General features: G+C 37.4%; 1 protein-coding gene across 5 annotated transcripts in view; it reads right to left on the bottom strand.

Annotated features, from left to right (window-relative positions):
- The window catches only part of WDR7 (WD repeat domain 7), a 409,927-nt gene that overhangs the window by 276,032 nt on the left and 107,476 nt on the right, over window positions 1-26,419 (bottom strand). For all 5 annotated transcript variants that reach the window (XM_006139909.3, XM_006139908.3, XM_027767915.1 and 2 more), the window contains 2 exons: window positions 13,435-14,204; window positions 8,591-8,679 (listed from right to left, as the gene is read on the bottom strand). In XM_006139909.3, the coding sequence (XP_006139971.1) occupies window positions 8,591-8,679; window positions 13,435-14,204 (859 nt within the window). The remainder of the gene's footprint in view (window positions 1-8,590; window positions 8,680-13,434; window positions 14,205-26,419) is intronic.

Raw genomic sequence — 26,419 nt, 5'->3', positions numbered from 1 at the left:
TGTTAAAGTCAAAATCCACTTAATATAACAGAAAAATGATTTGTCAACTAATGTGAAGGTTCTAAAACAACCAAGGCAGTAATGAAAAAATAACAACATATTAAGAATAAACAAGACTATAATTCAATTTTTAAAATGTATCACATAATTAAAAAGTTTGCTGGTCCTCATATTGCCAATTACATTTCTCTAATAATACATTCTCTCCATTTTGTGTAGTTATTTTTAAATCTTAAACCAGTGTTTGCAGATAATTTCCATTTTCTAAATTCATTTTACACTCAACTTCAAATATATTGACTTATAAAGAATATATATATATATGTACATATATATATAATACTTAAGTCATGTTAGAATAAAGAAACAGATTCATTCATTAGAGTTAAAATATTTTTATGATACAATTGCTTTATACACTAAATGTAATTATTGTGCATTTTATAATTTTTATATAGAGTAAATGCACCACCCTCCACGTCTCCCAAAAAAAGTTACATTGCCAGGAAAATGCTTCAGTTTAAATTATCATATGAAAAAGCAAAAGGACCGTATGGCACACACATTCTACAACTGGAGGTCAGTGTTAAGATTTAGAGGTCACCATTTGACACTTCCTTCCTATGGAGAAATTACCATATGTCATGCACAAGCATCTTCAAATTAATCCCTCTCCTTTCTTCTGTCATTGAACAGCAATAGGTTTGGGCTCCTGAACAGATTAAGCATTGTCCGCTGAATGATATGTTTGCTTTTCATGCAGTGAAGTTCTTTTGTGACGATAGGACAGCTGCATGAAAACAACTTTTTCATAATTTCCACACGAATGCATCATAATGTCAGCTAGGCACGTGTGAGGTAAACAGTGGAACTAAAAGTAATCCATAAGCAGTAACAAAAAAAAAATCTAATTTTGTCAATACTGAGAAGAACATGTTACATACATGAAAGTTTTATCTGGGAAATTATAATTATTTTTTATTATAAGAGACCTGGGATTTTTTTGTTCCTTATGAAATTACAATTATCTTATAATTTTATACTGAGAAATAGAGCTGCATTTAATTTTATATTTCATAAGCTCTAAGAGCTCCATTATAAAGTATTCTCACCAAGAAAGCTCAAATATTTCTATATTCAATTGAATAATTTTGTTCATTTCTTATCATTTTAAATTACAAATTTAGTCATTATGACCTATAAAATATTCACCCCCTCCATGCAAAAAGTGGGTGAGCCTTGATAGTGAGGAGCAAATTTTGAGGTTTTAGCTATCATGCCACCAAAATGTGGAGAAGGTTTTTCTAGTGGTTTCTAATAGTTGGAACATTCTATAATTTTACCTTTTTGAAATAGGAAGATGTTATTAGTCCTGGAAATACTGTGTTGATTACATGTAATTTTTACACTTAACCCTGTAAGCACACTAGAATCAGATGGTAAGGAAACTGAATGTAAATGAATAGAAGTTTAGAACTCAGTGATCATTACCTTAGTAAGTCAAATAGGTGGTGGGATTAAGCCATAATATATTCTGTAAAGCACAAGTGTAACAGAAAACTAGAAGAGGTACTGGCAGATCTGATATATTAAGTATAACACATCTTAATAGAACAATTGTCAACATATATAATCACTTTCAATGAGAGAAAAACAAAAATTCTGGTATTACATTTTTGGAGTGATGTTTAAATAATACTTCATACTTTTAAAAAGGCATTTATATCTGCCTTTTAATAAATTCTGTAGGCATGAACAATCAAGAAAAACTATAATAGAAGTCAAAGAATCATATTTACTATGCTTTATAAACCTGAACATCACCACTAGTAAATACTCTATTCACAGTATTTGATAACTGAAATGGCAGAATCTAGAACCACTTTCAGAATTTGCTGAGAAATTAAACTCTGCTAAAGCTTTAACAACTGTCCACATATAGAAAAACCAGCAACAGAAATGAAAAGAAAAACATACTACTTCAAAAGAGAAGCTCAAGCATTAATGATAAATAATAAATCTAAAAAGTTATATGTGACACCTATCAAAGATTTACATCATAAAAAACAACTAAGCATTTGATCTCTTAAAACAAAAAAGTTGCTAGATCACTTATCAATTCGCTTTTCTTTTTAAGGATTAGCAAAACATAAAGAAAAACAGTTTAAGCACAACTTCAAAAAGGTGACAGAACTGACACAAAGTCTATTGTGTGGGAGGGTCATTTAAGTAATTTTGCAACTCAGAGCCCCTTTAACTGCTTACTCTCACATGGAAAGACAAAGGAAGACAAACTCCTGTGATAACGTACGTATACAAACATTCACTGTTTCTATTTCTCTCAGGTGTATTTCAATCTTCATTTGAAATTTTATTCTACACTTCATTTTCCCTACTGCCACTGCGATATTAAAAATGTACAGGCAATAAAGGACAGAAAATTAACATACTTGGGATTGGGTAGCAAGTGCCCTGTATATATTACTTTAAATCTCATTAGCTTCCCAGTACAAAAACACAGATAGCCCTTTCAAACATTATTCAGAGTAAAAAATGAAGATATCTTAGAGTAACATCACCTTTCTTTTTTTTTTTTTTTTTTTTTTTTTTTAAGAGGGGGCGTGCGCTAGCCAGACAGAGAGAGACAGACAGAAAGCGAGAAATCACCCACAAGGGGATGGCCACACCACAATCCCTTCTCCTCCTTTCTCCTCTCGGGATCTTGGACACGCACACACACGCGTCTGGCTTGAGTTTTAAGTCACCGGGTCCAGGACGTGAACCACGGTCAACTACGTGGGAGTCCAGTGACATGGCCATTAAGCTAACTGCTGGTCGCAGAGTAACATCACCTTTCTACAAGCTTCCTTTATGTCTATATGCTTATGTGTTAGGTAGATGGACATTAAATCAACATGAAGTATTAGAATAAATTATTAATTCAGCCTTCATTACTTCTTTTCCATTTTGGGGGGAAGGTAGTTTATGTTAAACTGCAATGATCTTTTTTACTCTGCTGTGGTACATTCCACAACTTACATTACTCTTTGCATGCATTCTTGTATCTGTTAATCATTTTCTCCTGATGCCCCCACACCCAACCTCATGCAGCTTCTGGTATCTATCATTACTCTCTCTATTGATAAGCTATTGAGTCCCTCAGTTTCCACTACAGAGTGCAGACATTCAGTATATGTTAAAATGGGAGCACGTAGCATTGTTTTTTTGTGTTTTGTTTTGTTTTGTTTCGTTTTAGTTATTTTATAGGGACATGACATGCACTTGCCTGAGAGAGACAGAAGGAGACAGGGAAACTGAAAACTCATACTCAACCCCCAGGGGAACGACCACACCACAATCCCTTCTCCTACATTCTCCTTTTGAGATTTTTTTGAGAGATGTTTGCTATAGGGCACATGTACTCGCCAGAGAGACAGACAGAGAAAGTGAGACACCATCCTCTCCTCCCTCCCCCCCCCACCACCCGGGGGGATGGCCATGCCATAATTCCTTCTCCTCTCGGGATTCTGGGCAGGCATGCACATGTTCCTGGTGCGAATTTCAAGCCACTGGGTCCAGGACTAGAACTGCGGTTAGCCATGTGGGAGTCCAGCATCCCAACCACTATGCCACATGCTGGCCCATCTTCTCTCTGGATTTTGGGAATGCACACACACACACACACATCTCTGGCATGATTTTCAAGTTGGCTGGGTCCAGGACTTGAACCATGGTAGACCATGTGGGAGTCCAGCAACTTAACCACCATACCACCTGCTGGCCCACCCACAAATAATTAAGATTATTACTATATAAATACTGATTAAGGTTGACCCAAGTAACTTACTAAGTTCACATTTCTTTTTTTGGAAACCTGTTGCTTTTTTCTGACTTTAAACATTTTTATTTTGGGGGGGGCAGCATGTGACATGGAGTTAAGGCACTGAACTCCCATGTGATTGACCGTGGTTCAAGTCCTGGACCCAGTGACTTAAAATTCACACCAGACACTTGTGTGCATGTATGCCCAAAATTTAGAGAGGAAAATGGAAGAGCTGAGATTGAGACAAAGACATCCCCCTGAGGGATGATTTCTTACTTTCCCTCTCTCTGTCTCTGGCAAGTTCACGTGCCACTATGGCAAAAACAAAGAGATAGGCATTATCAGAAACTACACTTCTCTGGATTGCCTCCAATAGACACAAGCTCCTTGAGGGCAGTGCTCTGAGCCTTTATAGACTCAGCACCTAGTTACTGACCTACTGACTAAAGAGAGGGTGCTTACAGGTTAATTCTTTCAGTATTTACTGAGCTTATTTTATGTATCAGCCACCATTCCAAGCATTTGCAATGAAGAGTGAACTAAATTGGAAACAATGTCCCTGCCCTTTAAGTTTCCACAGCAAATCAAACTTATAAGCCAACCAAAAAGAGAAAGGTACATAAACTTAAACACAAAAATTTAAGGGATTTTCAGGTCCATTCATTGACCTGACATATATTAATACATTCCAGGTTAAGTACGGATTTTTTCTGTTATAGACCTTGGGAAAGGATAATAATGAACAATTAATTGATGTAAATATTAAATCACTGAGCTAATTTAACAATGACTACCTCTTATTTCTCAGTATAGACAATCTAAATTGAACTCATTTCTAAAAAATAAATGTTGCAAAGAACGTAACATAACCTTAAATCTTGAGGTAGCTTAGGCTTGCTTGAGCAACTCCCATCACCTTAAATCTATGAGAAGCTTTGACTCACAGTGCTGTAACTACTGAACATAAAGCCATGGTTACAATCCAGACAAGCACTACAGACACAAACGAGAGACTCCGGCTCTGAGGTTAGTGAAAGTGATTAGAGAGAAGCACAGTAGGGCAGAATACAGAAAAGGCTGAAGCCACGAGCAGATTTCAGCCTGTGTTGTTGTGACAAAAATTTTGTTACTCGACATCTCTAATCCCTTTTTCAAGTAGGATGCTTCATAAACCACAAAATCAAATATTTTATAAATAAATACCGTTTCTATCAAAAAAGTAGATGACTGACTATAAATGGTTTTGATGAACACTAATCTAATGAGTTTGTGTTAGACAAAATAAGCCTCTTATAAATAATTTATTTTTCAATGAAATGTCCCAGCATTTTTTATGGAAAATTATATAAGCTCAATTATCAATATCACCTTTATTCCCAAATTCTAATGTCTATGAAAGGGGGATGGCCACGCCACAATCCCTTCTCTTTCATTCTCCTCTCAGGACCTTGGGCACACACACACACATGCCCGGCGTGAGTTTAAGCCACTGAATTCAGGACTCAACCGCGGTCAGCTACATGGGAGTCCAGTGGACATAGCCATAACACCAACTGCTGGTTCCCTAAACAGGTGTTTTTTTTGTTTTGTTTTGTTTTTTTGTTTGTTTTTTTTTAATGTTCACGCTATCTTCTAGTTGAACATAAACTACTTAAGAGACTATACATCAGACTAATTGCTGTAACTTACCAAAACAGAGCTGTCAGGAAGTAAAAGTACTTAACAAATAGTGTTGAAGAAATAATTACATCATATATTCTTTTCGATATAAAATATAAAGTGAGTTTCATAATGCCATAGAAAAGTGGATGAGAAATGCAAGTATATGGGAACCAGCAGTTAGCTTAATGGCTATGTTGCTGGACTCCCACGTAGTTGACCGCAGTTCGCATCCCAGACCCGGTGGTTTAAAACTCACGCCGGGAGCGTGTGTGTGCGTTCCCAAGATCCCGAGAGGAGAAAGGAGGAGAAGGGATTGCAACATGACCATCCCCCCTGGGGGGTGATTTCTCGCTTTCTGTCTCTATGTCTCTTTTTGTCTGTCTGGGGAGTGCATGCGCCCTAAAGAAAAAACCTCTCCAAAAAAAAAAAAAATGCAAGTATTATTATTATTATAAGGTTTTCATATTAAATGCTAAATACTATAATGCTTGAGTATAAACTGTGATAAGTTAAAGAAACTATAAATGATAAACTTAGACTGGACACAAAATATTAATCATGACTAAGAATATTGATACATTAGATTCCACTAAAATTTAAAAATACTAAATTTCAAAAACAAGAGTGGAAGGAGAAAAATATTTGCAACACATATAACAAAGGTTTATATCAAGAATAGTGTGGGATACCTACAAAACTATTTTTTTTAAAAGAAAAACTAATAGAAAAATAAGCAGGAGTTGGACAAGTACTTCATAGAAAAGACATAGAAATGGGTGGTAAACACACAAAAAATGTTCAACTCAGTAGTATTAGGGAATGCAAATTAAACAGATAAAGTCTATCACAACCACACTCATCAAAAGGCTAAAGTGAAAAAAATGGAATATAATAGTGGGTGCTGGCTACTATGTCTCACCAGTTGTGTGTAAGAGTTCTCATTACTCCACATCATAGCCAACACTTAATATTTTCTACCTTTTTCATGTGGGCCATTTTGGTGAACATATATTATCAGTCCGTCACTTAGAAAAACATTTCAATATTATCTACTAAAACTGAAGATGTGAACATATCCAGAAATCTCACTCTTAATTGCATACATAACAAAAATAATGCACCCTAAGATTAAAATTCAAGAATAGCAGAATTATTTATGAAAATTAGAGGACATAATTCAAGTGTCTATCAAGAGAGTAAAAATGAATGAGTCAATTGTGATCTATTCAACAGAATACTGTAAAGCAATGAAAATGAACAAACCATAGTTAAACGCCCTCATAAGTCTCATAAAAGAAGCCAAACACAAAGGAATACATGCTGATGGAATTTATATAAAAAGCAAAAGACAGACAAAACCAAACAAAAGAATTTAGGAATTTAAACTTAGAGGATACATTTATTTTTAAAAAAGAAAAGCAAGGAAGTAACTTCATGAAAGCAATTATTTTTTTAAGGGGAAGGCATAATGACTGAAAGGGAACATGTAAGGTGCTTCTGAAGTGCTAGCAATGTTCTATTCCTTGTCCAAGGATATAGTTACAAGGGTTTTCAGCTGATAAAAATTACCTAAAATTTTGTTTTGTGCACTTTTCTACACATGTATTTCATACACGCTTGAATACTGAAAGTTATGTAACCAAACTATTACTTAACTTTTATGTATTAGGTCATCGGAAAAGTCACGACTTATTTTTCTGTGCAAAAATGTGTCATAAGTTTTGCAATGACCTGATAGTTTAAACGATTAAACTGCGAGACAGGGAAAGGAGAAGAGTGACCATGTGAAGTTGGAAAGGAAAACTGGAAATGACATAGAGAGTTTGAGGGCTTATCTTCCATACTAAGAACCCACAGTGTTCTGACACTCGGTATCAGGCACACCATTTAAAGATGCTCAAGTAAGTACAAAATAATCAGTTAGGGAGATCAAAGTACTTGTCCTAGGGAAGGAGAAAATTGGAGACACAAAGGTGAGAGCTAATGCTTATTTAACAAACTTTGTATACTCTCTGTGATCCTTTTAAACTAAAACAAAACAAAACAAAAACTTAAAGGAGTCTGAAAGGAGTAAAGGAAACTTGAAGATGTCAACCATTTATAAGCAGAACCTTCATGATCCCATCTCTTGCTTTCTTATTTCTCTCTATCATGTCCGGTGAGAGTCAGCATTAACTCTTGGCCTAAGGGAAAGCTCTCTAATCAGAAGAGACTCCTCAACTCTTTCAAACTTTTTTTAAAAATTTGCCAGAGGGTGTGCGAACTCACTGGAGAGAGACAGAGAAAGAGAAACAGAATGCAAGAAAACACCCCACCATAGGGGATGGTCTCGCTGCAATCCCTTCTCCTCCATTCCTCCCTCCTTTAGGGATTTTGGGCATGTGTTTTCAAGCCAGGGGTCAGACGTGAATCATGTGGATGGCCATGTGGGATCCAGCAGCCTTAATCACCATGCCACCTTCTGGCTTACATCTGTCAGTCTTAAAGGGAATGTAAAATATACACTCAGGATATCTGTATTTATTAATTATATTGAAGAGTGTATGGAAATAATAAAGGAATAAAACAGAGAGCTTTAACCCTTCTTCTCTACTATCCTCTAATGAAAAACAAAACTATAGATGAAAGTTAAGTAAAATACTTATTTAAATCCAAAAGAAAGAGATTTTAAAAAAGAATAATTTAACAAGGATTTCTACTTATGAATCACAATGCATAAACTACGGCAAATTAGCTACATGGAGTATGGAACTATAAATTAAAACATTCTTAAATGTAGTTTAAAAATAGGTATAACTATTAAACTCAAGATATACACAAGTAAAACACAAGCATTGTCAAGTTAAGGTGCCCCTAATGCATAAAAATTGGGCCAAAGATAGTACAATAAAATTACATGAAACATGCTCATTTGTCAATTTCTAAATAAATCTGATTTATTTTTAACTGACATCTTAATTATCTATATTTACATCTGGAATATAACAATATTTCTCTCTTTTAACAATCTAAGACAAATAAATGTTATGATTATACATTAGCTATGCCTCCTTAGTTTTGAGAGTTGAAATGCCACATCAATTACTTAATAAGATTTAATTTTACCTTGTTTAATCTGTCCTTGCACAACATTACTGGAAGTTGGAGGAGAACCCCTGGCCTTTGAAAGGTCTGGGGTGCTTGGTCGAGGTGGCCTTAAAAGAGAAGGAAAAAAATGAATATATTTTTTCGCATTGTTGTTTTTCTAGAACTATTTAAAATATTAAATTTCCTTGTTTCAAAAGAAATGCATACAGAACATTTTCAACTTACTGTTTTAAAGTGTTTCTATACCCATTAATATTTTCTATTTTAAAATGGTAAGGACCAGCAGATAGTATAATGGTTATGTCACTGAACTCCCAGGTAGTCGACTGCAGTTCAAGTCCCAGACCCAGAGGCTTAAAACTCACACAGGGCGTGTGTGCGTGCGTTCCTAAGATCCAGAGAGTAGAATGAAGAAGGGATTGTGGAATGGCCATCCTCCCTGGAGAATGATTTCTCACTTTCTCTCTCTCTGTCTCTCTCTCTGGCAAGCACATGCACCCTATAACAAAAATCTCTCTTAAAAAACCTTTTTTAATATGGTAAAATAAATGATTAGCAAGTAATGTGCAAAAATTTTACAATTTATGCTATGTATTTTAAAAATTTATAAATACTCAATGTACTGTCACTGGAAATTAAATATCGTACTTACTTATTCTTTCTTCAGTATTAGCATGCTGGGATTTTAACCTAACCATATGTTTTGAGCCATATAAATTCAAGGAATAATACATTGTTCTCTTTACCCTAAAAGGGTTCAAAAACCACTAAAAAATTATGGACCATAGAGAAGGACTCAGTTTAAATTTATCTACCATTTAACAAACTGTGTGACCTTGGGCAAGTTATTTTACTTCTCTGTGTCTTGGTGGGTTTTTTGTTTGTTTGTTTCATTTTTAGGTGTTTTTTTGTTTTGTTTTGTTTTTTCTCATAGGGCTTGTGTGCTCTCCAGAGAGAGAGAGAGAGAGAGAGAGAGAAAGTGAGAAATCTCCCCCTCCCAGGAACCAGCAGTTAGCGTAATGGCTATGTCGCTGGACTCCCACGTAGTCGACCGCGGTTCGCGTCTTGGACCTGGTGGCTTAAATCTCACGCCGGGCGCGTGTGCGTGCGTGCCCAAGATCCTGAGAGGAGAATGGAGGAGAGGGGATTGCGGCGTGACCATCCCCCCTGGGGGGTAATTTCTCACTTTCTGTCTCTATGTCTCTCTCTGTCTGGCGAGCGCACGCGCCCTATAGCGAAAACCTCTCCAAAAAAAAAAAAAAAAAATCTCCCCCTCCCGACCCCCAGGGGTGACGGCCACAGCACAATCCCTTCTCCATTTCTCCATTTTCCTCTGAGGATTTTGGGCATGTGCACACCTGTGCCCAGCATGATTCTCAAGTCACCAGGTTCAGGACTGGAATTGCAGTCGACCATGTGGGAGTCCAGCACCTTAACCACTACACCACCTGCTGGTCCCCTGTGTCTTGGTTTTATATGTAATAAAAAGATATTAAAAGTACCTACCTTATAAGGTCAAGAGCATTAATAAGTTTTTAGCTAGTGCTTACAAAAGAGCCTAATACAAAGGAAGTGTTACAGAAGTATTTGTTAGATTAAAATAAATTCATGATAATATTATATATTCAGTAGCACATATAATAAAAAATTGTCTTTATAACTTTTGGATAATAAAACATAGCAATTCAGATTAAGTGCTCCAGAAATACTAAAATAATATTCCCCTGAATTTTAAAATGCTGTTTTTTCTTTGCCTATTGAAACATTCTTACTATATTTCTCACAATATTCTGATGCCAATCATTAAACATATGTTGTTCACTGTATATGGGCCATAAGAAGCAGCAGCATTTTAACCAAATGTACTGGGTCATTGGAAAAGTCATGACATATTTTTCTATGTTTTCCTAGGCAAAATGTGACACAACTTTTCTGACGACCCTATACATTTTGAATTGTTAGTGCAAACTTCCAATAGATATATTTTTTTCTTGCTAGAGTATGTGTGCAGTCACACCACCAAGAGGAAAGTGCAATCGTGCTATAATCCTTCTCCTTCATTTCTCTCTCCTTTTTGGGACTTTGGGCATGCATACATGCACCCAGCATATTTCTATAGCTGCTGAATATGGAACTCCTACATGCAATCATCCCTGTAGGATCCAGCTGCCTTAACCACCAGGTCACAGAGCTAGCCCAGCTACATAACCAGATCTATCATTCCAAATTCTTTTTGTTTTTTTTTTTGTTTTTTTTGTTTGTTTGTTTTTTTACATAGCTACTAATTATATCTGCCTATATTAAAAATTGTATAATTTTATTGTTTTAAACCCGTCATTTTAGAGATCTATGTCTTAAAATTTACAGATGAGCTCTGATGTGGTAGGGCATGCTGGTTTATGCTGCTATTTGAGAGGCTCTGATCACGTGGGAGGTCTGGGTTCTGTTGCCAGCTCACCCTGAAAGCTAGGCACAGTGGTGCATGCCTGCAGTCCCAGTTATGTGGGAGGCTGAGGCAGGAGGACAGAGACATAGCACAACATGCTGAAAAAGAACTTAATGGGGAAAGACTAAGGTAATACTAAAACGTGTATAAAGCTAAAACAAAAACAAAAACAAACAAAAACAAGTAGTAGGCAATGACAAAAATAAAACAGGTTTCTTTTTTTGAAACTTAAGGAAAACATTAAACCATCATGGTCACACCTGGTAGGGCCCTTCTTCATATGGTCACCAATAAAAGTTGCATTGGTCATACTCATTAGAGTATTTGCCAAAGATATGATGGAGAGGAGGTGTTGGGTGGTGACAGCTCGCGACACTCCGTAAGTTCCCTTTCCTAATCCCTCGGTTGCTGGAAGCTTCCTTCCTACTTCTGCTTTTCCCTGTGAATGTTTACAAGCGGCTTGATTATAACCAGGAAGCATCAGTGACATATGGCCTCCTCTTGATAAGAGCCCAAAGGACACTGTGCAATGGGGCTTCAGCATTCCAAGGCGATCGAGACACACTTCATCCAGAACTTCATTCAAACCCCAGGCATGAAGACAGGACATGAACAGTTTTGCAGTGTCCATGGTTAAATTGTATTCTAATAGAGTCAGTGGCTTAGACTTGCTGGCACGATATTCAGGATCACTTTCTTCCCTTCTTTGCCTCATTATCTCCTCATCCTCTTCTTCATCATCAAGGAGGTGCTCCTTTATGTTCTCTTTGATAGTTTCTTTCACTTGTTGGAAGAGAACTGCTGCTCGTTTTCCAGTTAGGAAAGAGCCCCCTTTGTCTGAACTGCCAGATGCTTTTTGCAAATTCTCTGGGGAAATAAGCGCAGTATTCGGCCTAGAGGCTTCTTCAGTCAGAAGTTGAATAATCAACGCTTCCACATCAAAGAAAAGCACATGTATGTCCGGATCTGTTAGGTTTGTCTTTATTGCTTGAACCATCAGGGAGTTGTGAGAATATTTAGGCAAATTCCCCTACAATAAATATTTGTAAAAGACTGTTATAATCAAAGATGTTTCATTTTCATTTCATTAGCGAATAACAAATACAGGAATTAAAATGCTTATTAAGCTATCATTTTATGAACTTCTATCATTAAAAGTAACATAGGACTTTGCCAATCAACATCATATAAAAGATAAGAGCTTGTACAATTAGAAGAACTTCATGCTGAAACAAGCACTAAATTGTCAATTAATTTAAAAAACTAAGACAAACATTTCATTGGCTAGAACCAGAGGGTCTTCTTCCTAATAATACAGAGAAAAATTTGCTTCAATAACTTAGAAGCAGATTCTATCTCAGAGAATGAGCATATTGTTCCACCTGAAAGAAAAATGCATTCATCACGACTACTAATCCTTCTGAGTTGTTGTACCATCGCATTCCTCCTTTTCCTATTTTACCTTCGATCTCCCCATGTCCAAAGATTCCTATCCCTTTTCTGATGCCAATCATTAAACATATGTTGTTCACTGTATATGGGCCATAAGAAGCAGCAGCATTTTAACCAAATGTACTGGGTCATTGGAAAAGTCATGACATATTTTTCTATGTTTTCCTAGGCAAAATGTGACACAACTTTTCTGACGACCCTATACATTTTGAATTGTTAGTGCAAACTTCCAATAGATATATTTTTTTCTTGCTAGAGTATGTGTGCAGTCACACCACCAAGAGGAAAGTGCAATCGTGCTATAATCCTTCTCCTTCATTTCTCTCTCCTTTTTGGGACTTTGGGCATGCATACATGCACCCAGCATATTTCTATAGCTGCTGAATATGGAACTCCTACATGCAATCATCCCTGTAGGATCCAGCTGCCTTAACCACCAGGTCACAGAGCTAGCCCAGCTACATAACCAGATCTATCATTCCAAATTCTTTTTGTTTTTTTTTTTGTTTTTTTTGTTTGTTTGTTTTTTTACATAGCTACTAATTATATCTGCCTATATTAAAAATTGTATAATTTTATTGTTTTAAACCCGTCATTTTAGAGATCTATGTCTTAAAATTTACAGATGAGCTCTGATGTGGTAGGGCATGCTGGTTTATGCTGCTATTTGAGAGGCTCTGATCACGTGGGAGGTCTGGGTTCTGTTGCCAGCTCACCCTGAAAGCTAGGCACAGTGGTGCATGCCTGCAGTCCCAGTTATGTGGGAGGCTGAGGCAGGAGGACAGAGACATAGCACAACATGCTGAAAAAGAACTTAATGGGGAAAGACTAAGGTAATACTAAAACGTGTATAAAGCTAAAACAAAAACAAAAACAAACAAAAACAAGTAGTAGGCAATGACAAAAATAAAACAGGTTTCTTTTTTTGAAACTTAAGGAAAACATTAAACCATCATGGTCACACCTGGTAGGGCCCTTCTTCATATGGTCACCAATAAAAGTTGCATTGGTCATACTCATTAGAGTATTTGCCAAAGATATGATGGAGAGGAGGTGTTGGGTGGTGACAGCTCGCGACACTCCGTAAGTTCCCTTTCCTAATCCCTCGGTTGCTGGAAGCTTCCTTCCTACTTCTGCTTTTCCCTGTGAATGTTTACAAGCGGCTTGATTATAACCAGGAAGCATCAGTGACATATGGCCTCCTCTTGATAAGAGCCCAAAGGACACTGTGCAATGGGGCTTCAGCATTCCAAGGCGATCGAGACACACTTCATCCAGAACTTCATTCAAACCCCAGGCATGAAGACAGGACATGAACAGTTTTGCAGTGTCCATGGTTAAATTGTATTCTAATAGAGTCAGTGGCTTAGACTTGCTGGCACGATATTCAGGATCACTTTCTTCCCTTCTTTGCCTCATTATCTCCTCATCCTCTTCTTCATCATCAAGGAGGTGCTCCTTTATGTTCTCTTTGATAGTTTCTTTCACTTGTTGGAAGAGAACTGCTGCTCGTTTTCCAGTTAGGAAAGAGCCCCCTTTGTCTGAACTGCCAGATGCTTTTTGCAAATTCTCTGGGGAAATAAGCGCAGTATTCGGCCTAGAGGCTTCTTCAGTCAGAAGTTGAATAATCAACGCTTCCACATCAAAGAAAAGCACATGTATGTCCGGATCTGTTAGGTTTGTCTTTATTGCTTGAACCATCAGGGAGTTGTGAGAATATTTAGGCAAATTCCCCTACAATAAATATTTGTAAAAGACTGTTATAATCAAAGATGTTTCATTTTCATTTCATTAGCGAATAACAAATACAGGAATTAAAATGCTTATTAAGCTATCATTTTATGAACTTCTATCATTAAAAGTAACATAGGACTTTGCCAATCAACATCATATAAAAGATAAGAGCTTGTACAATTAGAAGAACTTCATGCTGAAACAAGCACTAAATTGTCAATTAATTTAAAAAACTAAGACAAACATTTCATTGGCTAGAACCAGAGGGTCTTCTTCCTAATAATACAGAGAAAAATTTGCTTCAATAACTTAGAAGCAGATTCTATCTCAGAGAATGAGCATATTGTTCCACCTGAAAGAAAAATGCATTCATCACGACTACTAATCCTTCTGAGTTGTTGTACCATCGCATTCCTCCTTTTCCTATTTTACCTTCGATCTCCCCATGTCCAAAGATTCCTATCCCTTCATAAAGAATACATTCAAGTCTGTTAGAGCCTAACAAAAGTAGTTACCCTTTGATCATGCCTTTTTAGTTTTCTTCCCTCTGCTGTCCCTTTTAGCCAGATTTTCTAAAGCAGTAGACAAACAGAAACTCTTCAGTGCTCCTCCTCCTCCTTAATCATTTTGCAGAATCTGTCACTGCAGTTTTTGCCAAGAGGGCAATGGTGTGTTTTCTGTGTGTGTGTGTGTATGTGTACATGTGTGTACATGCATAAATAAAAAGAACGAATGAGACCCAGCTTTTGTGGCCAAGTCAGTATCGCACCGAACAGCAGTGCTGAAACTGCAAGGCTGGCTGCAGGTTCAGATCACTGGACTGGTTGACCTGAAACATCCTGGACATACTCATGATGAAATTGGGGGGGTGGGGGAGATGAGATGCTCCAGGAAGATTGCAACATGAAGAGACCCTGTTGAGTATACCAAGGGCATTTTTCTCTACCATAAATAAAATAAATATAATTAAAAAAAAAAAAGAAAAAGAAGAAAGGGGACGAGCAGATGGCATAATGGTTACATGGCTGGACTCCCACATAGTCGACCATGGTTTGAGTCCTGGACCCACCAGCTTAAACTCATGCTGGGCATGTGTGCGTACATACACAAAGTCCTGAAAGGAGAATGGCAGAGAAGAGATTGCAGCGTAGACACCCCCCTATGGGGTGATTCCTCACTTTCTGTCTCTCTGTCCCTCCAGCAAGTGCATACATCCTATAGCAAAAATCTCTCAAAAACAAAAAACAAAAACAAAACAAAACAAAACAAAAAGAATGAAAAGCCACCTCTTCAGCTTACCAGAGAACACCCTCCTGGTGAACCTTCTAATTTGGACCAACCCTCCACTCACTTAGGTGCCCAGATAACTCATTCTTTTTCCCACATTAAAATTATCACCTACATGGAAATGGCTCCCTAATTTCCATCATTATCCAGACCATCCTCCCAAAGGGGTCTCAGTCTTACATTTCCGACTGCACATTGCCAGGTGTCCTCAGTGCCACCCTCTCCTAAACCTGCTGCACCTGCTCCATTATTGGTTGGGATCATTCCTCTTCCCTATCACCTCACTGTCCAGAAGAAAGTCATATCCTTATCTCTGCTCCTCTGGACATGTGTCACACCCGCTTCTAAACCTGCTGCACCTGCTGCATCATTGGTTGGGAATCATTCCTCTTCCCTACCACCTCACTGTCCAGAAGAAAGTCATATCCTTTTCTCTGTTCCTCTGGACATGTGTCATTTCCCCTAGTCTCGCCTTACTCCAGCACAATATCCAGAAAGCCACAGACTTCTTTCTGAAGCACAAACCTAATCATGTCACTCTTCTGCCAAAAATTACCAATGTCATGGATTATTAAGAAAAAGGAGAAAATAAAACACTTAAAAACTTAAAATTAACATATACTGAATATTTGATCTTGAGATGAGAAAATACTTTCTAAGCATACTTATATTTAAAATTCATTACTACAAAGTGTGTAATAGGATTTATGTTATAATCTACATAAATATTTCTTGAAATCAGTAAGAAAAATATTAACGTCCAAATAAAAGGGGGAAAACACCCGTAAAGGTCAAATAAAATTCACAGTGAAAGAAAGACAATCAAGAAACAGCAAAAACCTCCTGAAACTAATTGTCAAGGAAGTAACAGTTAAATAAAAACAAACTGCCATTTATAAAACTAGCAAACAGTAAACATTAAAAACAGTATAGTGAAAGTCAAACCCACACACTGAAGGCAGGAATTTAAATATTAATAGTAGCCTTTTGGAAAAGTCATTTGACAAAATACCTCAGCAGCCCTTAAGGTTAATATGTTTGATCCAGTATATTTATTTCCAGGATCCTATCATTAACAGTCAGAAATGCAGGCTTGGGTTTAATGATATTCAGAGTAACAGTAGCCATTATTTTAAATTGGAAATAACCTAAATATCTAGTATTAAGGAAATAGGTAAATAATTCAAGCATAGCTATATAATAGAATAAATACTGTGATCACTACAAATCATGCTTTCCAGCACCTTTAACCACATGGCAAAACACCCCATATTCCAATTTCAAGTGAAATAAAACTGCACATGCATAAACTAACTCTCTCTCAAACACACAAAGTCTTATTCCAATTTCTATTATTTAATGTTTTAAGCATATATGTCACCATGGTAAGAAAAATATGAAGTTAGTAGTTATTACATTTTTGTGGTAGAATTTTAGAATATTTTGTTCATATTTCCACGTATCTCATAAATTGTATATAACCAATATATATTAATTTCATAATTATAAAATAAAGGGTTAGAATAAAATTTAAACTCCTTCAGCACAACATTTAAGACTTGATATGAAATACTTTTTCAGTTTTAACAAACAGGTTCTAGTAACATAACTATTTTCCTTCTTTTTTTTTAAAATTTATTCATTTATTTTAATTTGACCAGAGAAAGAAACACATAGATGGGGGGGCATGTTGAGAAAGCAAGCCACCAGGTCCAGGACTCGAACCATGGTTAGCCATCCAGCGCCTTAACCACCATGCCACCTGCTGGTTCCCTATAACTATTTTCCTTCTTATATAAATCTTTTTATTTGTCTTTCTGCCCACAATGTAGTATTCTCCTTACTACAAACCCTTCTCTTCCATGATGACTGTAATTCTACTAATCACAATATATTTGTATAGCAAATTATCACATTACATACTCTGAATATATGTAATTTTTGGCAATTGGACCTGATTAAACCTGGGGAAAGGGGTATAATTTTCCCAAAGGAAGTTAGTACACAATGAATCCAGTTCCTGTAACATTTTATATCTTCTATGTATCACATATTTGTATATCTTTGCCACATTTATATAACTAGTTTTTTTAAGTATTTACATTTTCCTCTATAGTACCATTTCAAAATCAAGGCCATGTCTTACTCATTTTGTATAATCATAAGCCTTTCAGAATACCCACCAGAATGAACAAAGAGCATTATAATATTTTAAATTATTAATCAATTCTTCTGTCATAAAATTACAACAAATCCCCTTAAACTGGTCTCCCTTCTGTCTCAATTCTTCTCCTATCTAACATGCTTCTTTCTAGCCTAAATGGCTTCACTAGCGTTTCATAACCCAACAATGAAATCCAGACTTTGCAAGCATAAGACATCCTTCAAGATATAATGTTGCCTATACCTCCAATTTCCTCTCTGACCACAATTCCTATAACTTCTGCCAAATTAAATCACTTGTACTTTCCAATCACAGCATTACAGACATTCATATATTTGCCTCTACATTCACTGATGCCAGAATCATGTTCCTTCCTGTCTGTCCTCTTCCTGCCATTCAGGTCATACATACCTCTACTTGTCCTTCAAATTACTAACAGAATTTGTCAAGCAAATTTTAGCACTATCTGCTTTGTAGAAACTTCTGCTCTGAATCGAATGAATGCTGTTTACAGGGGGTTAGAAAATAAATATTTGGAGACCAGCAGATGGTATAATGGTTACGTTGCTGGACTCCCACAATTTGAGTCTTGGATCCAGCAACTTAAAACTCACACCGGGTGTGTATGTGTACCTGCCCAAGACCTCAAGAGGAGAATGAAGGAGAAGGGACTGTGGTGAGGTCATCTGCCCTGGGGAGTGATTTCTTGCTTTCTGTCTGTTCTCCAGCAAGTGCATGTGTCCTATAGCAAAAAAATCTCTCTCTCTAAAAAAAAAAGAAACATTTGCACTCATATGAAAACAGCCTAAGGTGCCTAAGTTACATGATAAATTTACCCTACATAATAGTAAATATGAAGTAAAAACAAACAAGAATTTCTAAATTTCATTCCTCTATTTGATTTATTCATTCCACTGTCACCTAACCCCTCTTATGTTCTTATGTCCTATATTTGTGCAAGACGCTGAGGATACAAAGGTGAATAAGAAATAGTTCACCTAGTCATGGAACTCAAAACTAAACGATAATGACACACAAAGTACTACAAGGTAGTATGAACAGCACTATAAAGAAGGGGGGGTTGCGAAGTATAAGAAAGGTACCCATTGTTGAAGTACCAATTCCATCTTGGGTGATCAGGCAGAGCCTCATGGAAGGCATAACTTGAGCTATGAAGGGCAATTCTGGCAGAAAGACAGTAGATTGTGAAAAAGAATAAAGTCAGGAAACATCGCAAGATGGATGTTGATGAAACCAGAGGTGACCAAGATGGAAAACTTATAGAGGGCCACTCTAAGGCTTCTGAACTTTACCTTATAGACTTGAGAGCCACTCAAGCAGCACTTCTCTCAGACCTACCAAGCATCCTTGGTAAACACAGGTTCCTGTACCTGATAGCAGACCTGAATCAGGATCTCTAGGGATGTGCCAGAACGTGTCTTATGAGTACCTATGATAACTATGCAGTAGAGTTTGAGAGTTATTGTCTAAAGCCCTTAACACAGGGAATGATATGATCAAATTTAATTGTATAAATGTTTGTCCACCAGCAATGCTAGATGGAAAGGAGCAAGAGTCATGAATATAAAATGGGAAGAAACAGAAGCCATCCAGGTGAAGGAACATAAAAGTATGCAATGGCACTGAGAATGTGGAAGATGAGATATACTGAAGAATGTATATATAACCCTTTCACTTCTTGCAGAATTATGCGTTGTAGTTGCTTTTCCAAACACTGAAAGTGTAACAGCAGACACTCTGCTTAATTCTTAATATCTTCAAACACTATATTAATGATACATAAAAAATATACTGATTTTATATATATATATATATATATATACATATATACACACACATTTTATAATTACTTTATTTAACTTTGTTTATTTATTGATTTTTTTTTTATTTGACCAGAGAGGGATGGGGAGGAGGAGAGAGAGAGAGAGAAAGTGAGAGAAAGTGAGAAGGCAAGCTGCCAGGTCCAGGACTCAAACCGTGGTCGAACATGTGGGAGTTCAGTGCCCTTAACCACCTTGCCTCCTGCCGACCTCCTGATACTATATATTGATTGATATGAAAATTATTAATAATTATAGCTACCACAAACTAAGGTGTTGCTATAGCCCAGGCACTATGCTATGTATTTGAGATGGTTATGTCACAGGAAAGACAAAATATCATCTTACATCAATATGAAGTAGACAAACCTGATATGAGGTAGGATGGAAAAGGTTAGAACTCTAGGTAAAATGGACAGCTTACCACCATGCTTTAGTGGATGCTGTCTTTGCTGTAAAGATCTGTTAAATTCTTTTAGGAGAAATCTAGACACCATTACTACCAAAGAAAATAAAATCAAACAAGCTTAGTAAAGAAATTATTGAAGCAGCAAGAATAGGTTGAAAGAAAAAAAAAGGAAGGCAAGATTGAGGATGCAAGGCCAATTTTTAAGCTTTATCTGAGGTCAACTGCACATCAGATGTGCCCTTTCAGCAACCCCAGATCTCTCCATGTTTCAGTCTCTTTTTGGGAGGGGTGCCAGCAGCTAGCCGTGCTCTTGGATAACTAAAAGGTTATCTGGTTTCTGGAACCATGATATCTGGATGCAATTGGGTGTGACTCTTCTTAACATAACTTCTTAGTGCTACTGCTTATGTCATGTGGCAAAAACTGCACCCCATAGCAAGCCACAGGGAGGAAAAAGGATAAGAAAAAATAAAACAACAACAGCAATAGATGAAAACAGGGGGAGACAGTAAAGATGAAAGAAAATGACTTATCCTTAAAGCCAATAGAGGAGATGTAATTTCTGACACCAAGTTCCATGTTACTCGGAATGCTTGGCCACAGGTTCTTCTAACCTATTTAACAAAGTCTTGTTACAACAAAGTAAAGATATCCAGAAAAGTTGTGAGAATAATATTATGGCTAAATGCATGAAGCCAACATATTAAATAGCAAATATGTTAAATATCTTAATATGTTAAACTAAGGTCAGCTACATGGAAATGAACAAAAAACATCTGTTATGGGCCAGACTTAACCACTGTTACGGTGCAGTGGTTGAGCACTGTGCACAGAATGCCAGATCCCACATAGCCAACTGTGGTTCAAATCCAGGCACAGGCGATTGAAAAACATGCTGGATTCATGTGTGCATGTGCTCCAAATCCCGAAGGAGAAACCAAGGAAAGGGGACTGCAGCTGGACCATGCCCTATTTGGGATGTGCTTTCTCCATTTCTCTCTTTCTCCCTCATAAGTGCATGCACCCTCATGCAACTAAAATAAATAAATGAATAAATAAATCTGTCAAACTACAAAGATCTCAAACAAACAAACAAAAAATAAACAAGAAACAAGAAAACCAGGAACAAAAACAATAACGTCAAGGGTTTTTGGATGACATGTATGCCTAGAGAAAACTCACTGATAAAATAATTCCACATTTTAATTTCAAACACAGGCTATCTGACCCATGAAGTGCTTTAAAAGGAACTACAGTATGCTTGTTCTGCCACTTTTATTAAGAACATATGAAATGTGTGTTCACATACTCACTTGCACATTATCAGAGAAGATTAAATTCAATTCAACAAATATTTGTGGAGTGTCTATTATACACAAGATGCTTGGAAGAAGATAAAGCCTCTGTCCTTAAGACAAGTTTAAAAACTTACTTTAAAGAAGGCAAACAAGAGGGGGGCCAGCAGGTGACACAGAGGTTAAGACAGCTAGGTCCCATATAGTTTGAGTCCCAGACCTGGCAACTTGAAAGGCATGCTGCATACTTATTTTATTGAATAAAACTCTTTAAAAGAATCTCTAAAGTCCTGATGAATAATGTTATATGTAAAACTTCACTGAATAAAAACAAGCTGATGATATTGTTTTAAAATATTTTGAAATTAGCTAAGAGAAGACCTCATCATCGAAAAAGTACTCACAATATGGTTTCAATATTAACTATTTTAAATATGGGGCGAAGGAAGAAAGGAAGCAAAGGAGGAGAGTGGAGAGCAAGACGCAAAATCTAGAGAAAAATTCAGCAGATTGTACAAGACTGAAATGGGTATTTGGTGCCCTCTGCTGTTCTGCTGCTATTACGTAACACTAATCATTAGGATAATAACAAAGTGACATCAGTTCTTTTTTTTTTTTCGGAGAGGTTTTTTCGCTATAGGGCGCGTGTGCTCGCCAGACAGTCAGAGAGAGACATAAAGACAGAAAGCGAGAAATCACCCCCCAGGGGGGATGGTCACACCACAATCCCTTCTCCTCCATTCTCCTCTCGGGATCTTGGGCACGCATGCACACGTGCCCGGCGTGAGTTTTAAGCCACCGGGTCCGGGACACGAACCGCGGTCGACTACATGGGAGTCTAGCAACATAGCCATTACGCTAACTGCTGGTTCCCACATCAGTTCTTCAGAAAACCCATTGGCCTTTAGAATTAAACAGTATACTATCTACTATGCTAAATATTTGGTTTGGGATAGGCTAGGCTTTCTTGATTACGTGATTAGGTATGAATGGCAATACAATCAGAGAGTTCATACTATGTTACTTCTTATCATTAGCAAATATATTAACAAATAAAGATAAACTAGTCAGAGATATTTAACCTATATTAGGGTGATATTTTTATACAATTATTTATACAATTATTTATTTAATTTTATTTTTTAAATTATTTTTAAAATTATTTTATTTTATTTATTTTTATTATTGTTTAACTTGACCAGAGAGAGGGAAAGTGAGACGGCAAGCCGCCAGGTGGTCGGCCATGTGGGAGTCCAGTGCCTCACCCACTATGTCACCTGCTGACCCCACGATAGAGGAATTTTTATGGTTTGATAGTATAGTATAATTTATTTCATATGACATAAAAATATAGCACACAAAATAAAAGTAAATTATAAGTATTAAATTTAAGTCTTTGAATCATGCTTTTCTTTTATAAAGAAAATATCTTCCAAAGATATTTCTCCAGACTATGTCCTACTGGATAATGATACATAAATGGTTTTAATATATTAAGAGATTAGAAGAATAACTTATTAAGAGTTACCATAACAGTGGCACAAAGACTGATTTTTTAACTCTTCCCAAAGGACCAAGTTACGGAAGTGACAAGACCAGCAGCACTGCTCCACTATACAGACCGTTACATGAACCAGTTAACCACCCTAGCATCTATTTTTGTCTTCCAAATAAAGAGAAGATGACATACATCACAGAGGTGTGAAAACCGCTAATAGACAATACAAGCAGTATTTCTTTCATCAGTAGCAGAGAGATAAAACCCAAATCATTTTATGTCCAATGAATGTATTAAAAATACATGCAATGGGGCCAAAAGGTGGCATGGTGATTAAGGCGCTGGATTTCCACATGGCCGACTGCAGTTCGAGTGCCGGACGTGGTGGTTTGAAAATCATGCTGGGTACATGTGGGTGCATGGCCAAAATCCCAACAGGAGAATGGAGGAGAAGGGATCATTCCCTGGCCATCTCCCCTGGGGGAGTGATTTCTCATTTTCACTCTCTCTCTGTCTCTCTCTCCAGAGAGCACACACATTCTGTGGCAAAAACCTTAAAAAAAAAGAAAATACACACAAAAATATTAATAGTTTAAACCAACTAAAGGAAAGAAACTATAAAAATCCAAAGGTATCCTATTATAATATATGCCAAAACCCTAAATACATGTTAAATAAGTAGAAAAAGGTACAATTCTAGGAGGCAGATTTAGTAAGACAAAAGATAAGACTAATAACATCAAAATGAAAATAAGAAAAAAATATAATTACTTTAACATATCCTGGGTCACTGTGGCGTGCAATCCCTAATGTCAGAAGTACTCATGCTCAAGTGGATCCTAAACTTTGTTTTAACCATCTGCTCTCATCAGTCCCCAACATGGCCCATATATCACTATTCTCACTAATCCCATTCATCATCCCCACCCACATCTATGAATGCTGTTACCTTTGCCTGAGATGACCTTCTTGTTTTTCTTCCTGATATCAAGCCTCCCTCTCTTCAGAAAAGCCTTCCCAACGACCCTTTAAGTCAGTTGTCTTGTTAGGGCTCTCTCTGAGTTGCCTCACAGCTTACTTATATAAAGTTCACCACAGTGAACTGCACACCTCTCGCCCTCATCTGAGCAGACGCTCCTCAATGCCAGGGCCTGCTGGGTGTGAATGTGATTAATCACTCTCCAACTGGCTCTAGCTTGGGGCCAAGTTCATAGTAAGCACTCAATGTGGGCTGAACCAATGCATCAATCAATCATGAGAATTAAACTCATGCTTGTTGAACACTCCTTGTGAAAATATTTTTAAACATGTTATCACATTTAAGTTGACTCCAACCCTATTATCCTTATGTTAAAGCTAAAACAAATTGAAGCTAAGAGGTAAGTCAGTCACCCAGGGTCACACAGCAAGACAATGGTGACAACATAGGAAAAAGTAAGGTTCCTTCTATATCTGTAGGCATGTCCCACATGTTTTGAATAATTCTCAACATCAAGGGGTTCTCATTAGTTTTGCAGAGATTCTAAAAACCAGGGGAGGTGGTTAGAAAAGAAGGAATCCACTCGACATTAGCCAACACTCTGTTTACAGTTATTCGGCACTTTGTGCTGAGCATAGGAAATAGTGAGAGATACAGCATATGGCCCTTTGAGGACTCTTAGTCTGGTATAGAGCAGTGGTTCTCAGCCAGGGGTGATGTTCCCCCAGCCCCAAGGGACATTTAGCAATGTCTGGAGACAACTTGTTAGTCACAACTGGGACAGGGTGCTATTTGCATCTATTCGGTAAAGGCTAAGGATGGTACAGTGCACAAGAACATCCCGGCACACCACAGAACCATCCAGCCCAACACATCTATAATGCCGAGGTTGAGAAGCCCTGATAAAGAGAAAGACACAGAAATAAATCATCTATTTGCTTATATATACTGGTACAACAGAACAAGTACTAGGACACAAATATAAAATGAGTGCCAGGAGATCAGAGAAAGAGCCACTTGTCTGCCTGATCACTGTATTAACTGAAACACTGCAGAAAAACATCACAGCACTCAGGCTCATGAGATGAGAAGGGGTCTGCCAGCTGAAGAAGGGGCCAAGGGCATTCCAAACACAACAAATAGCAAGTACTATGTTTACAGAAATGTAAGTGAAGGAGACTGGAGAACCAAGTCATATTACACTGTACGAAACTAACTCCTGATTTATCCTCCTTTCCTTGTCCTTTCTTTTCTCTACCTTTTCCTTTCCAGACACCCACTTGCCTGAGAAAATAACAGGTTCACAAAGCCTAATTGTGTGATTGTGGTTGAAGTGTGGATGTGATTAAGAAACCAGGTATTTGGGGGCTGGCCCCACGGCATACTGGTTAAAGGAGCCAGATCTCACATGGCCAATTGTGGTTCAAATCCTAGCCTCTGTGACTTCACAAAGGTAACAGGCATGGTAAATGTGTGCCCTAAATCCAGTCAACAGAAAAATGCAGAAGAAGGGATTGCAGTGTGAACGTGTCACATTAGAGGGTACTTTCTCTCTCTCTCCCTCCCTGTTTCTCCAACTCCCTCTGGAAAGTGCAAGCATCCTCTAGCAATTAAAAGAGAGAGAGAGAAAGAGAGAGAGAGAGAGAAAAGAAGTGAAACGGGTATTTTTATATAAAATAAGAGAGAGATAAATGAGTGCAAGACATTAGTGGAAAGATCTTTGGGCATGTTTTGCGTATTCCAGCCTGCTGAGGCACTGTATAGAATTCCAACCACAACCACATGATCCGTTTTCCTTCCTACCTTTGGACACTGCAATAAACTGCCTCCTGAGACGACTGACTAACCACCTGAAGCTAATTTCAGGGCCTGGAATATCATGTCACATAAATAATCTTCTGTTTCAAAAAGAGAAAAATTTTAAAACCTCCAAATCACTGTCACTGGCTTCTGGCCTTGCTGACTTTCCATCACTTTAGGAAATTTCCACTCAACGCAGGTCAGCAGTGACTACAGTCTGGCAGCTCTGCTGGTGGTCAGGGGGCAACCTTATGTAAAAGGTGAAAAAGTATTCAAAGTAAGAGGGTGAATGACACAATATTAAACACTGGGTCATTTAGTAACAAAGTGAGATACTAAAATTACATTTACTAATTTTGCTGTATGTACTATTTTTATTAATTAATTAATTTATATGCATTCAATCACATTGTTTTGCTTACAAAGTGCACATTTCAATATGTGAACATTTCTCCCCAGTCCAGTTGATCAAAATATCTTCAACAGACAACACCACACCCACCATCCCATCAATGTTCTGCCTCTGTATCCCTCCTCCAAATGTCCTTTCCCAGACCCCACTCCTCCACACAGACCACATCTGGCATTCACACCCATCTCTTGTGTTTGTATATCTTTTGGTCAATCAGATCATCTAGGTAAAAAATAGGTAAAGAGATCAAGGATCTAAAAGATACCATAAATCAAACGGACTTAACAAACATTTATATAGAAATTTCCATCCAAAAACCGCAAGATATACTTTTTTCTCACCCCGACAAGGAACCTTTTCAAAAATTGACCACATCATAGGGCTCAAAGCAAGCCTCTACAGATTCAGAGGCATAGAAACTATATCCAGCCAGGACAGGGGGAGGCTTCTCCCTCCTGCGTGGGGCGTCTACCCCAGCAAGCTTCCGAGCACTTGCACAAACACCTAACCTTCAGAGGCAGGGCGGGGGG

Source organism: Tupaia chinensis, unplaced genomic scaffold (genome assembly GCF_000334495.1).
Source record: "Tupaia chinensis unplaced genomic scaffold, TupChi_1.0 Scaffold000012_1, whole genome shotgun sequence".
NCBI lineage: Eukaryota > Metazoa > Chordata > Mammalia > Scandentia > Tupaiidae > Tupaia > Tupaia belangeri.
This window is presented reverse-complemented; position numbering and strand designations above follow the sequence as displayed.